General features: G+C 41.3%; 1 protein-coding gene across 2 annotated transcripts in view; it reads left to right on the top strand.

Annotated features, from left to right (window-relative positions):
• The first annotated feature begins 347 nt into the window (after positions 1-347).
• GALNT5 (polypeptide N-acetylgalactosaminyltransferase 5) overlaps positions 348-15,235 on the top strand; it is a 44,541-nt gene continuing 29,653 nt past the window's right edge. For both annotated transcript variants that reach the window (XM_027560312.1, XM_027560304.1), the window contains exon 1: positions 348-2,365. In XM_027560312.1, coding sequence (XP_027416113.1) covers positions 912-2,365 — 1,454 coding nt within the window. In that variant the 5' untranslated portion in view covers positions 348-911. The remainder of the gene's footprint in view (positions 2,366-15,235) is intronic.

Here is a 15,235-nt window from a genome sequence, read left to right as displayed (position 1 = left end):
ATCTGCGACAAGATAAGTACCCAAACAGAGTAAGAGTTTAGAAACTTCTACAGCAACGTGACAAATTAAGTTTACGTCTACTGAATCTAGCAATAAAATAGATGAATTCGTTTAAAACAAAAAGCTGACTTCCAAAGAAACATTTTGATTACCCTGCCTCAAAGAGGCATTCTGAATAAACACCCATCTCTGGTATGGAGGATTGCCCGGACCCTTCTCTAAGCTGTTACCTCTCAAAGCTGAAACATGGAGGCCAATAATTGCTGGGGCAAATTACTTGGAGACCTGGGTACAACAGGGTTAATAAACAGGACTGTGGTAGGTGGGGTTACAAACCAGGAACACATGCCCTCCAAGTTAGATAGCTTTCTTTAATTGCTCTGAAAACAAACACACTCTCACATAACACGGAAGGTGAGAGCTGAATGAAGTTTTCTGGGTAATGGCTTGAAATGTTTTCCTTATGAGAAGTGGTGTTGAGTTACAGTGTGCAGACCGAGAACTGGGAGGAGAGAAGCCGCAGCCCCAGCCGGGCCCCCACCTTTCCTGGGGCTTGTAGGAAGGTGGACATGGGCTCATGGAGATGAGATGAGTGATCTGTTGAACTGTCTGGTGGCTGGAATCGACTGCTCCCAGAGTGACCAAAGGGCAGTATCGAGCAGGGCTTCACCAGGGGCCAGCTGAGCAGGCACGGATGCTCTGCTGTGAAATGCCACGCAGGCAGAGACTGACAAGCCGTAGGAGCTGAGCTCTCCCCTTGGACGGCTGCTTCCTGCTGTGTTCACGGGAGGGGGGCGCTTTCTGGCAACTTGGCTGCTGCAGCTACTGCTACTGCTACTACTTCAGCTCCCTCTCCACTCAAGGTAAGCAGGCTCAGAGGGAGGGCAGGCTGCAAGGGAAGCCTTTGTACCATGAACAAGATCCGAAAGTTTTTCCGAGGAAGTGGGCGAGTCCTGGCATTTATATTTGCAGCTTCTGTCATCTGGCTGCTCTTTGACATGGCAGCTCTCCGCCTCTCATTCAGTGAGATCAACACTCAGATCCTGAAGGAAGACATTGTTCGGAGGGAGCGGGTAGGGTTCAGAGTTCAGTCAGACCAGGTGAAGAGCCTTGACAGCAGCAGGACAGAGATGAAGCCCCCATGGAAGGGACACGGGAAGGGCGTGTGGGGCAAAGAGAACTTTAGGAAGACTGAGGAGAGTAAGCTCAAGGTCGAGGATGATTTGGACCAAACCCAGAAGGAAAGAAAAGTACAGAACGCCCCAGGAAGAGGCAAGGTTGCGCCTTTGTGGCATCCTGCATATAGGCAGACTCACCCAGTGACTTTTACCAAGTGGAAGACAGAGGGGCGAGACATCCGACCTGCAGTTTCCTCTCACCCCATGACACCAAAGCAAATGACAGCTCAGGGGCTTGAGAAAACTCCATTCATTGCAGCAAGGGGAACTCCACTGGCCAAAATATCTGTGCACACAGGACCTGTCGGTATAAACAAGCAGGGCCCGAAGAGCCATGGTCTCAACAGTGACATATCAAAGCAAGCAGCTGAGAGGTACCCCACTGTGACTACCAGTCTTAGTAATGACAGATTAAAGCAGAGGTACCAGGCAGGAGTAAATGAAAGAAACTATCCTGCCAGCCCACCAGTGCCAAGACCCAGGGAAGCCATAGCCTTAAATAAAACTGAGACTCCGAGCAAAGAACTGAATGCAAATAGACACAAAGCCAATAAGAACCTTACCTTTTCCAAGTTCATTGCCAATTCAGATCGCTTAAAGAAGCCGTCTATTAATGAGATACAGTGGGGAGGCTTGCTGAAGGATGACAGAGCCAAGGTGGCTGGTGGGAAGAAACTCAATTTGTCTGAAAGCCATGTAGTAATTATAACCAAGGAGGAGGAGCTAAAGACAGACACCAGAGAGGTCCCCAATTCCAACACCAAAACTACATCTACTATAGTATTGGGCAAAAGCCAAGAGAAACGCATTGGCATGAAGAACAGTGAGGCATCTTTCTCTTCACTTGCTCTACAGAGAGCAGCAGTGTCTCAAACCAATCAAGCCTTAACTGAGGGACAGGAGTTAGGAAAGATCAACTTAACTGCCAAGACCCGGCCTGCACAACTCAACCAAAGTCAGACAAAAGCCCCTTCACCTGAAGATGGCAGAATGCACCGTGTGTTAAGAATTGATGCGACACTTTCTCCAAGGGACCCCAAAGCTCCAGGTCAGTTTGGACGTCCAGTAGTTGTTCCGCACGGAAAGGAGAAGGAGGTGGAAAGAAGATGGAAAGAAGGAAATTTCAATGTCTACCTCAGTGATTTGATCCCAGTGGACAGAGCCATTGAAGACACAAGACCTGCTGGGTAAGATCCATTTCTCTTCTCTTTCCTCAGCCCCAGGTATTTTGGGTCTTATACAGAAAAGATTTATTTCTAGATACTTCTGTGTGATTTTTGGTTGCCTAGAGAATTAGAGAAATTGTAATCACTAGGCAGAGTTCAGATAGTCTACCATCCTCCCAAAGAAAAGTTCTGCCATCAGCAGACCCAATGAACTCTCTTTATTCCTTTACTTCTCTGAGACTTTGGCCCTCATCCCCGTTAGCTCATGGTTCTCTTCCCTTTCCTTTAATAGGTATTGAAAACCTACTAAAATGATGAGATGAGCTCAATTCCTAATAAGATGTATATGAACAGTAGAGCTTAAAATGTAATTTCATTAAAACAGTGACAATGAAGTGAATTCTCAATTTTGGAACTTTTTATTACCAGCAAGTTTGTCAGGAGTCTATTTGGAAAAGGAGCATGGGGAAGGAGGCTTCTAGGCCTCTCTGGAATCATATTTTAAGCAGCAGAATTCTGCCTAATTGTGAGTAATGATTATCATAATAGCAAGTGAAGAAGTGACTCTACTCCCTAGAATTTAATAGCCTTTAGAGATGAGGATGGTAGATAGCTCAGGAGCTCAGTGATGCAGGAATAATAATGTTGGAAAAAGTCAATCAGTTAATAAGTAGCAAACACCTGCAAGACACACAAGAATATATTTTATATTTCTAGAGCTTCACTATTTATGAAGCAACTGCATACAAATCACATGAACTTCATAAGAGCCCTACAAAGGAGGTGGCACATATTATGGGTTCAAATGAGCAAATGAGAACACTCAGGAACTATGTCGCTTTCCCAAGGTAACTGAGCTCTACCGCTGCCCAATGAGTCTTCATGAACCAGGTTTTAAAGAATTAAATTCCTATAACTAAAAGGTAGATCACAGAACCTGATCTGATTCAAACATAGTTGGTTCCTGGCTCTTTTCGGCTCACTCATAAATGAAGGTATGAGCCATATGTTGTAGCCACATGTTTAGTTCCCATTAATTGTTAATACAGCTTCATACATGCCTTGATATTCGATTCCTGAGCCAAACAAGGTTTGCCAAGAAGTTGAAATTAGGGAGTGTCAAGATTCAGACTTACAATATGTAGTATGTAAATAATGCCCTTGTTTGGCCTATGTAAAAGTAAACAACTCTTCTTTGTGATCTGGATATCAGTCTTACTAGGAAGAAGGCTGGAGAAGGAAATGGCAACCCACTCCAGTGTTCTTGCCTGGAGAATCCCATGGATGGAGAAGCCTGGTAGGCTGCAATCCATGGGGTCGCACAGAGTTGGACATGACTGAAGCGACTTAGCAGCAGCAGCAGCAGCAGGAAGAAGGCAGTTAGAGATGTGCCTGTATTCATACTGGTAAGAAGGGCCTCGTCATTGTGATGTTAATCATTTTCAGCTCTTAGCCATTGACAGACATCTATCGGCCATGCATTAATCACCTGTTTAGAATAAGCACTCTGCCATTCATGTTCCTCTCCCTGGTGAAACTCACAACCTTGAGGAGAACACAAATAAACCTAACATCCCAAAATAAAAATAAAGAAACTGAGGCCCTGGGAGGCTGTATTGTGTTCATAGAGCTAGTAATTATAGAGAAATGATTAAAATACATGCTCAAAATTATGTTGTGCTATTAATCGCCCATCTCTTGCTAATTACTACAACAAAAAATCCCCCAAATTATGTTGGACCAGCTCTGATCTGAAATCCTGTATATCACATGTCAAATATATCACATATATTTATGATACACTATATCACTATACTGGGGCTTCACGTGTGGCACAGTGATAAAGAATCTGCCTGCCAATGCAGGAGACACAGAAAAGACAGGTTTGATCCCTAGGTCAGGAAGTTCCCTGGAGTAGGAAATGGCTACCCACTCCAGGATTCCTGCCTGGGAAATCTCATGGACAGAAGAGCCTGGTGGGCTACAGTCCATGGGGCCCCAAAGAGTCGGACACAACTGAGCAACTGAATACACACACATATCACTAAATTACTACATATATACATTTTATATGGCATATTCAAATATGCCAGTATACAGCATATGCTATATATGCCACTATGAATGGCATATTACTATACATACCCTATGTAGCATATACTATATGGCCATATACTACCCATGGCAACTTTCAATACAAAATGCCAGGAGTAAAGTAGCTTTATTTTAATATCCCTTCTGTGGTCTGGCAGACTGCTATGGAGCTTGGGGGAAAAAAATCAGACACTGCACAGAAGTCCAGGCTTCAGTTACAAACCAGAGAAAGGGCAATTGTATGAGAGCCAAAGCAAGCAATAATGATGTTATCGTCCATGTGATTTATTGGAAGCTCAATGGCTTCCAGTGCTCGTTATTTTCTAAAATTTGATCTCTGGAAGCTAAGGGTTGCTGCCCAGGAAAGTCACGGTCAGGCTGTCTTTTCTGAAGGAGGCTGTCCCAACTGTAGGAGAAAGTGACACGTGTGCTTGAGAGCATGAGTCAGACAGCGTGTGGCCAGGGCCCCTCCCTCTTATCACACAACCTACCTTGGCTAAATATAGGTGCCCCTAGCAAGCTGCCTATCTGATGCTCTACTCTCCCAACAGGACGGAGGTGACAGTTTAACCAACAGGGATGCTATGTACAGAGCCCCTTTTGTGCCATTCTTACAGGAAAGAGAATAGATTATTTTTCTTTTCTTTTATCCAAACACTGACTACAAGTATGTGAAAATTATGTATTCAAATGGATAAAGGTTGGAAGGAAATACATTTGGTGTTGGTGAAAAGGTTGGTGAAAAACATTTGATTCTTCAGCTTGGCATGATTTAAAGTTGTCTTATGTTGATTTTATTTTTTTTCCAGCTTTGCTCAAAAGGTATATGAGATGCTTATAAGTACACACTTACAAGATTTTTTGAGATAATAATTTTTAAAAGTCTGCATGGGGGAAATGCTATATAATATAGTAAGAATATATGTATATGTATGTGAAAGAGAGGGGGGAGAAGAGAAAAGAAAGAAGCCAGAAAGAAAAACACCAATACAGCATACTAATGCATATATATGGAATTTAGAAAGATGGTAACAATAGCCCTGTATACGAGACAGCAAAAGAGACACTGATGTATAGAACAGTCTTTTGGACTCTGTGGTAGAGGGAGAGGGTGGGATGATTTGGGAGAATTGCATTGAAATATGTATAATATCATATATGAAACAAGTCGCCAGTCCAGGTTCGATGCACGATACTGGATGCTTGGGGCTGGTGCACTGAGACGACCCATAGGGATGGTATGGGGAGGGAGGAGGGAGGAGGGTTCAGGATGGGGAACACATGTATACCTGTGGCGGATTCATTTTGATATATGGCAAAACCAATACAATATTGTAAAGTTAAAAAATAAAATTAAATTAAAAAAAAAGAAAGAAATCTCTAAGAATGCAGAAGAACTGGGCTTAAAATTAGTTGTAGTAACAATCCACTGAACCCTTTAAAGTTTAAGAGATCTGGGGACTATCTCCCTTACTGCTTCTTTCATTTCCTCCAAATCTGTGTCATAACTGGCTATTGAATATACATTGAATCAAAACAAGGATTAAAAATCATAGGTTTGCTAGTATGTTTGTTTCGATTTAGTTCCCCCCTGGTAAAGATAATAAGTAGTTACTAGTTCTTGAGAATGATGATTTAACTGATATGCTAGGATGAGGGTAACATGGAGAAGAAGAGAGAAGCAGGATTTCTAGGACAACGTCTCCTGCTCTTGTTCTAAAACCAGACTCTTTAAAACCTGCTCTTCCCTCCTTTTCTCCTGAGTCCCAAAGAACCATTCTAAGGTGTTGAGATGCAGTAGTGGCCTTTTTCAAAAGCACAAACCCCTTTCTGTCATCAGCGTTATTTTACTGTCCTTTTTAGTGCCACCCAGATTTCTACCCCTTGCCCTGTGGCTATCACTTATGGTGTGTGCCGGTCTCTCCAATGTGGGCCTTTAGCATAAGGATAGTTAGTCTCATGATCTTTTTCTACACATCAAGTTCATTACTACCCACTGATGTTTTTCTTAACTGGTCCCTTCCCACAGCTTCCTACTATCCTCACCTTGTAGTCTTCACCCCCAAACATCTTAACCTGACATTGCTTACCATCTAACTGTATCTCACTTCCACCTGTACCATGATTTGACTTAACCTCTGTACTTCAGTGACCCTTAATGCTCTTGTTGTTACTAAAACACTCCTTACTATGTGCTGTTCACTAACCAGAGCCTTGAGAATCTGTTTCACCTTGTCAGTGAAATTCAAAGCTTCAGGAAGAAACTCTGTCATTTACTTCATTTTGTATCCCCTTAGCACAGAGCACCAGTGGTGAAGAATCCACCTGCCATTGCAGGAGATGGGGGTTTGATCCGTACGTTGGGAAGATCCCCTGGAGGAGGAAATGGAAATGCACTCCAGTGTTCTTGCCTGGGAAATCCCATGGACAGAAGGAACCTGGAGGGCTCCATCCATGGGATCTCAAAAGAGTCAGACATGACTGAGTGACTAAACAACAGAACTGAGCACAGGGCAGGGCACTCAAAAGATTCACGTTTATGCAATATGGTTTTAAAGACAAGTTTCTCTTAAATGATTTTTGAAAATTGACACTATTTTTTTAAAAAAATGAATGACAGATACCTATTCAAATTAGGTTGTGAGAAGTCACTTTACAAATTAGTAATAATGACTTAATAGTAACTTCCTAAATTTTCATTTTGGATATATAGAATATGTTAGTGTCTTGTTTAAGGTAAATATGTCCTCTTCTAACACTATGATCTATTCATTAAGTCATGTTTATTCACTAATTCATATTTCTGTTGTTGTTTGTCATGCATTTTAATGTTTTGATTTTCAATAGATGAAAATCTCCTTGCTTCATTCATAAGAAAGTTTTCTGCCCATAAGTAAAATGCAATTTCATTTTTGCCTAGAATTTTTGCCTATAAAATATGCTTCAAATAAAATACTTTTTTGACAGTCATTCCACATTTCCATATTTAACCCTTTCTTTATAAAAAGATAATCCTTGCAGTTCCTAGTCGTATTGAAGCTTGGTTTAGCCAGCAATAATCAATACACCCACACAAGATTTACTAAGATAGAGTCTTGCCTACTGGAAATGCAAGCCAGTTCTCCTTAGAGAGGTCTGTCCTGTGGCCTGCAGCTAGAGGGAAGATGAAACTCCAAAAAGGAACCTATTTTAAGAGTGCACTTCCTGAATCTGCATTTAGAGAAAAATGACTCAAGGACACGTTTGCTGCCAGCATTTAGTTTTTTAGAGGACAGTAAGAATTACAGCGTGCTCCTCCAGCGCTGCTGCGTCGTCATGATGTTAGTTCATTGTTTAATTTAATGCTTTGCTTTTCCTACAGTATTCTGGCAAGCCCCTCTATAAAGCAATTAAAATGGGTCTATTCTCTTAGCCTAGAGCTGGGACTGTCAACCAATAATTTGATTCCTTCCTACACAGCTAAAGAGAGTTTTCTTTTGGCACATATGAAAAGCAAAAGATAGCACCATGCATTTGCCACAAACCAGTCTAATTCACTGAGGGAAAAGAAGAACCTTTCTAGATCCTTAGTTTCTATCTGCCCTGTTCTTCCAATCCTAGTAAGGTCCAAAACCACAACTAATGAACTGCTGGAGGAGGAGCTCGAAGAGAGAAAATAGACTGATTCCAGAGCTCTCCATACTTCAGGCTTCTAGATGTGTGTATCAGGCTGAAAGAAAAAGAAACTGAACAGTGAGATGAAGCTCAATCTCTTAGTTTTACATTGGATTAATATTTCAGTTGGTGAAATGAGATAGCTTTTGTGATTTCAGTGACTGGAAAAGCTATGACATCTCCCTAAGAAACCAAACAAGGGCAGAGGGGGAGAAAATCTCAGAAGATGGATTTTAATAGGTTGTTTCCTGCTTTTTCTTCTATAACTGTACACAAAGCAATGTTGCGTGTTGCTTCTGAATTGTGTGTGTGTGTACACATTCATGCACATTTGTGTGTTTGTGTGTGTTAGAGGGCAGTGTGCCATTTCACTAAAAAGCTGTATCTGAAAGCTGGAAATACACAGCAGAATTTGTTTAAAAGGTGCAAGATAGACCATAACAAAACAAAGGGTAAATGTGGCCAAAAGATGACTATAGAGTTTTTGATGTTTTTAGTTATCACACTCTCCTCACAATTGGGGTGATAAGGAGAGAAATGATCAGAAGGTATAAAACACACTTCCGCTACTGACTTGAAGAGAAAAAAACAGGTAAGAAATGACTAATTAATGTAAAACTGAGAAATGGTAAAACAAATCAATGACTTTGTCTCCTAAATATAGCCAAAGACCTAGAAATATTTATGGGAGAAAGGAATTGGTAAATGTAGAAATTTGAACCTGCGTACACTTCTTGGTACAGACCTCATCCAAGGCCCAGTTTAACCATCGTAAAATAATTCATCAAATTCTTACAGTGATATTGCAGTGAGTACTCTTGTCCCATAAAATAGCTTTCTTTTGGGCTGTTCTGGGTGAACCATTCAGAGCAGAGTTTCCTAAGAAGAGAACAGTTTTAGGTCAAGGCTCAGAAAATTGGGGAAAAGTAGCAATATTTAGAAGCTCTGTTTTGTTGTTTGCTTTCAGAAGGAAGGGAGCATTTTAGAATCTCCTCTATGTTTAAAAAAAAAAAACAATCTATATTTTTCTACACTAAAATACTTTCTAAATCGGCCCCACTTCTAAAACATTTGTGTATGGATATGTGTGAGAAGGAGCTATAGAGAGAGAAGCAGAGTATTCACAAAGGGCTTTACTACTTGCCTTCTCATTTGTTCCTTAAACCCATCCCTCAAGACAGGTACTGTCACCATCCCAGCTTCACCGAAAGAGAAGCTGAGACTTAGAGAGGAGGCTGAGGTCTCAGATGGCAGTTGGTAAGGTGGTTGGCACAGTTCATTCTATTCCACATCTGTTTGCTCACTGCTTGTCATAACCTGGGCAGCTGGGACCTTTTATCTTCCATGTACATCATCTTACCTGATCCTTAAAACAGCCATACCAGATTGATAAAGTGATACAGATGAGCAAACAAAGCACATAGAAAGGTAACTTGCCCAGGGACTCACAGCTCATGCATGGCAAGGTTGGGATCCAACCCTTAGTCTTCCTCACTCAGCAGTAATTCTATACCCCAGGCTGGCTCTCACATAGACACCTGCTCTGCCCTCATGGCAACCATCCTATCTCCACCTCTCCCGAGATTGTCCAGGTCTCTCTCAATAAGGGATCTCTCCTTTGCTGAGCCTCACCAAAATGGTGCCTATTATGCTCCATGTAGTGATTGTGTGTGTATGCATTTGTGTGTTTTATATGTGTGTGTTTATTCTAACCAATCCTCACAGTCACACTATGAAAGACATACTTTCGTATGTGATTTACAGGTCAGAAAAGTGAGACTCTGAAAGAATAAATGATAAATCTGCTGTCCCAGCAAACTAAGAGCAGATTCGCAGTTCAAAAGAAAGTTTTCTGTCCAATTCTAATACTCTTTCCATTGGATACAGCTCCTCTCTCCTTTGTTTCCCTATAATCATATGACTTGAGCAGAAATTAAAACAGCTGTCTTCCTTATACTCGGGAGGGAGTGGGGAATAGAGTCAGAGGTATTTGAGGAGAATTAGTTTTGCACATCAGTTATCTTGTCAGGGAGAAAATTTATAGGAAATCATCTTCTATTCAGCATTAAGCAAAGATGATTCTTTAAAACTGCCCAACAACCACAGCTTAGCAGTGAACAAATATCTCTGAGCTCCTTTCTACTCTGCCATCTCACATCTGAGCATAGATCCTGCCTTCAAGGCAAATAGAACAAAATGTTCCTTGGAAATAGAGTGAACTACTCAGGCAAGGATGAGAAAGGCTGAGCCTGGCCTGAGAGAGGGCACAAGTGTTTGAGCTGCAAACTGAAGGGAGTTAAAGACATAGGGGGAGGGGGTAAAAAGAGTGATCCATTGAGAAACAGGGAAATCTGACCTGAGATGGGGGAGAGCAGAGAGGGTGGATATGAGACCATAGAAATAAGCATGAGTCCAGACCAAGTAGGACCTTGTTAAAATGCTTCAAGGACCAATGGGAAAATACCCAAAGACTTAAAACCCAAAACAGCAATTTAATTTACCTTTTCTCAGATGTCTTCTGACCCAGAGGGAAGCACTAATGGGTGAATGAGGCTAAAATTGCATAGAGCATTACAGAATATTAACATTAGATAAAACTTCCTTCAAAAGATCTCTAATCCCACCCCTTACATTACAGAGAAGGCTGAGGAGGGAATGACTTGCCCAAGGTCCCAGGACCCTCCAGGAGAGACAGAACTACCTTCACAGTGCTCTAACCTCAACCTAGAACTATTTCTGTCACATCACGCCACATCTTGCTTTCCCCCCTCCCATCCATCCCCACTCTGACAGCTGCCTGCTCAATAGACTATTGTCAAAGTGGTGAATGCTGTGGCTGGTGGCTTCTATTTCTAAGCTTGAGTCCAGTAGCTTTGACAGGTAGACGGTTGCCTCAGGACTACAGATTCAGCCTTTGGAGTGTGACTAAAATCTTCTCAGTGATCACGGGTGATTCTGATTAAATGTCAGGGCTGGGCTTCCCTGGTGGCTCAGATGGTAAAGAAACTGCCCGCAATGTGGGAGACCTGGGTTCTATCCCTGGGTTGTGAAGATCCCCTGGAAGAGGGCATGGCAAAGCACTCCAATATTCTTGCTTAGAGAAACCCATAGACAGAGGAGCCTGGTGGGGTCAGGGGGTCACAAAGAGTTGGACACAACTAAGTGACTAAGCACAGCACAGTCTACTCTTGAAAGAACAAAACCTAAAAGTAAAAGTTTTATAGAACAACTATACCCCCTTATCAGTGAGAAGAATAGAAGAAGCCGAATAATTCCAAGGTCTTACAGAAAAGAATATAATTCTGGACAGAGCTCCTCAGATAGATGCTCTATTCTCTCTGTGATCCTCCCAAAGATACCAGAGCTTGGGGAGGGAAGGCCCCAGAACGCTCACACTGAGGCAGTAGTTGAATTGCAAATAGAAGCTGAGAGAATATTCTCCTCAACCTTCTGTTCAAACCTGCGAACACTGAGACTTGACCCACATAGTCCATTTTGACTGTTTTGGAATAAAAATGAAAAATTCATAGACATGAGGGAATATTATCATCCTCTCAATCATCTGATTCGAAACCTTCTTTATTCGATAGGATACATTCAAAGCAGTTTAGTGGCTGAGCCGTCAGCACACACAAGGCAAGAAGGCAAAACACATCACTTTCTGAGTCTCTTGGTAAATGACGAGTCCTCGATGGATTTGGATTAAAGGACTGCCTGGGAAAAGGGCAGTGCACCCAGTCAAAATGTGTGCATGTGTTTTGTGGATAATCATATGACCTTGCCGTTTTTGTTTTTTCTTTTTACCATGGAGTTTACAAAGTATTTTTATCTCTATTGTCTCATCAAATTTTTACAGACAGTCTGTGATGAAGGCACTGTGATTTCATCCTGAAAATGAGGAAACTGAGATTCTGAAAAGTTCTGACTTGCCCATAGTCATGCAGTCAGGATCAGAAAGGTCTAAATCTTGAGTTCCTTGTCATCCTCCTCAAGTTCAGGTGTGTCTGTCTCACCAGAGTAGTGTATCCACATGGGCAGGACAGTAGAGTCCCCACATTAGTCTCCATTTGTTTTTAGTACTTGAATTGACTATAGTAATCTTTGGGTTAGTTTGTAAGTATAGCACAAGGTCTGTAGACTCTAAATACCTCACTTGTGCCATGCATGGGCATATAGGATACAAATATGATTTCTTAACCTCAAAAAAGCTTTTAAACTCAGAAGTATCTTGTATTAACTTAGACTTTACCTGAGCTGCAACTCTTCCTTCCAATATAGCAGAAAGGTTTCCAATGGGCAAATTGGAGGAAAGGAAATTTGCTTCAGTTGGGTCAGTGTCGGATAACATTTAAATAGTTTCACCACCTACGGGAAGTCGATGACAGTCAGTGGGTAAGAATTTTGTAAGAGTTAATAAGACCAAAAGACTTTCCAGTTTGACACACTGTGCCTTTCAACAAAACAAGCATGCTGGGTTTTCTAGACACCTGGAAACATGTTTAACCTGTTTAGTGATGCAGAAAACCAGGTAGCTTTATATGTAGAGTGGCCAAGCATCTCAGCCACCCGAACCAAGACACACTACAAAGCTTTGTATTTGAAACCCCCCACATCGCCTTCTGTGTCCCTCTTCCCATCTTTAATGTCACCCTCTTTTCCAGGCACCGTATGACCTGTAAACATAATCTTCCACAGGATCACCCTCAATGTAATTCCCCAAATGCGTCTAAAATATATATTTGTTCATAACTGGCAGAGGTGCCATCTCCTGGGATAGAAATCTACATATTCATCTAGTGAAATTCTTCATGATCAGTCCTGATGGGGAAATTAAAGCATCACGTAAGTAAGGTTGAGAGGTGAGGAGGGACAGATTATTTGGTGAAGAGTGCTGCCTTTCCCAAACCTCTCAAATTTCTGAGGGTTCTGTCAACCTCTAATTTCAGAGTGGCTCACATTACCTCCTAGAACTTTCTTCTGGAAGAGACCAAAACTCTATTGAATTATACTATGAAAAGATCCATCGACTTTAGCCTGCTTGCCTAATTCTCCCCAATGTATTTTCATTTGTAACTAGATGTTTCTGAAGTCAACCGCATTTTAATGATAAGACAACTTTGGGACTTCACAACTAAGGCTTGTTGATTCACATAGCTCAGGCAGAATTTATGCAGCTGACCCTTCCTTTTTAGAACTGATTTATTTTTTTCAGGGGCAAATGTTGTGAAGAATATTTAGGTGTGAAATGAGTATTTCCCATTCATTTACACTATAAAATTAGAGATGAGGGAGTCACAGAAGGTCATTGATGTTTTCTATACTCTTCTTTCATTCAGGCTAATCAACTCCTCTTCGCTTTACTTTCTCTTACCCAGCTTAGAGCCTAAGGTGGGCTATTTAACCAGACTACACTAGTACCTTCAAAATCTTCCACCGCTTTTGTTTCTACCTCATTTTCTCTGATGATCCCCAGATCTGGATTAAACCATCTGTTCACATTTCCATACACAGCCTTCCTAATGAATGGTGCTGGGTAGGTCATTTAACTTCTCAAGCTTCAGTCTGCTCTATTTGAAGAACAACATAATAGTATGCATTTTAAGCAGTTGTTAAAAAGATTGAATTTATGTACATAATAGTATTTTACCATGCAAATGGTACTTTACCATGCAGTAAAGTGCCATGCAAATGTGTTTTTTCTATGGTTTTTACTCATATATTGTTTTATTTGTGGACTAAGCACAGTGCCATTATGCTGTCTCACAGAAATGCCTGCTTCCACAAAATGCCACATCTACTGCCAGCTGCTTTTATTCTTGTGGACTTACAACTTCCTGAATAGCTATTACAGGAACCAAACTGGACCAGAGCTTGAGTCCCAACTCCACCATTGACTAGCAGTATAATCATGGCATAGTCTCCCCATGATTTCAATTATTCTTCTATAAAGAGGGAAGAAGAGATGCTGTTGGTTTGAGGTTTAAAATGAAATAATGCAGAAGGCTGATAATATTTATTTATGATCATCATAATTTAATTATTACATTACAGAGAGTGTCTGAGTTAGAAAAATGGCAAATACTCTTTGTGAGTGTCCACTGGGTACCATCATGTGAAGAGTTACCCAGGCAGGAGATGGAAGACTGCCAGCAGTGAGGCTTGATGCACTTCAGGGTATGGAGAAAACCCAAGACCAATTACAACCCACCTGAATACCAACTCCCACTATAGTCATGTTCTCATTTCCATGCCAGCAAAATGATTTCAACTGTGGCTACCCTGGAGCACAAAGAGTCTCAGCAAGGACCCCTTAAATAGATACGGAAGCTATCTATTTAAGAGTTTAAGTAGTGTATAATACATATCATATATATCCATAAATACATTCACATGCAGTGGGAAAGAATATTTTCTTTGGCACTTGGCAGAAGGCCAGTTGAGAAGGCAATCATAAACGGCTTTGTAGCATTAAGTGAATTAATGTTAATTAAGTAACATTAAGTAAGAGAATAGGAATGTTCTCTTGTGGTCTATAACCTAATTGGGAAAGCAGTAGCTACCATTTGGTGAATTCCTCAGCCCAGAAACTGTGCTAGATATTTTATTTACATGCATTCTCACTAAGCTGTAAATCTCTTTTCAATAAGGCATGTTACCTCATTTTACATATGAGGAAACTGAGGCACAGAAGGATTAAGTAAAGAATCTAGACGACAATTTGAAAAATTTTTGGTGGTGAGCTTCAAAATAGTGTCTTAACCACCTATAAAGCCAGTGTCCTTTCCACTACAGGGTGATGTCTTCACAGGAAGTTCTCATGTCTTGCATGGTTAGGCCTCTTAGCAACAATTGTCACTGGGTCTGTCAACATGCAGGAAGCAACAGGTTAGATCCCTCAGTCGAGAAGATCCCCTGGAAGAGCAAATGGCTACCTACTTCAGTATTCTTGCCTGAGAAATCCCATGGACATAGGAGCCTGTGGGCTACAGTCCATGGGGTTGCCAAAAAGACAGAAATAACTTGGCAACTAAACAAAAACAAATATCCTTCCTCTGCTCTTTATTTTATTTATAACTCTCTCCAACAAAAGTGCACAAGAAAATCATCATATAGATAGATGGATGGATAGACAGACGACGTGTG

The sequence above is a fragment of the Bos indicus x Bos taurus genome, chromosome 2, assembly GCF_003369695.1.
Source record: "Bos indicus x Bos taurus breed Angus x Brahman F1 hybrid chromosome 2, Bos_hybrid_MaternalHap_v2.0, whole genome shotgun sequence".
NCBI classification, from domain to species: Eukaryota; Metazoa; Chordata; class Mammalia; order Artiodactyla; family Bovidae; genus Bos; species Bos indicus x Bos taurus.
The sequence above is the reverse complement of the archived record's forward strand: the minus strand, read 5'-3'. Positions and strand labels throughout refer to the sequence as shown.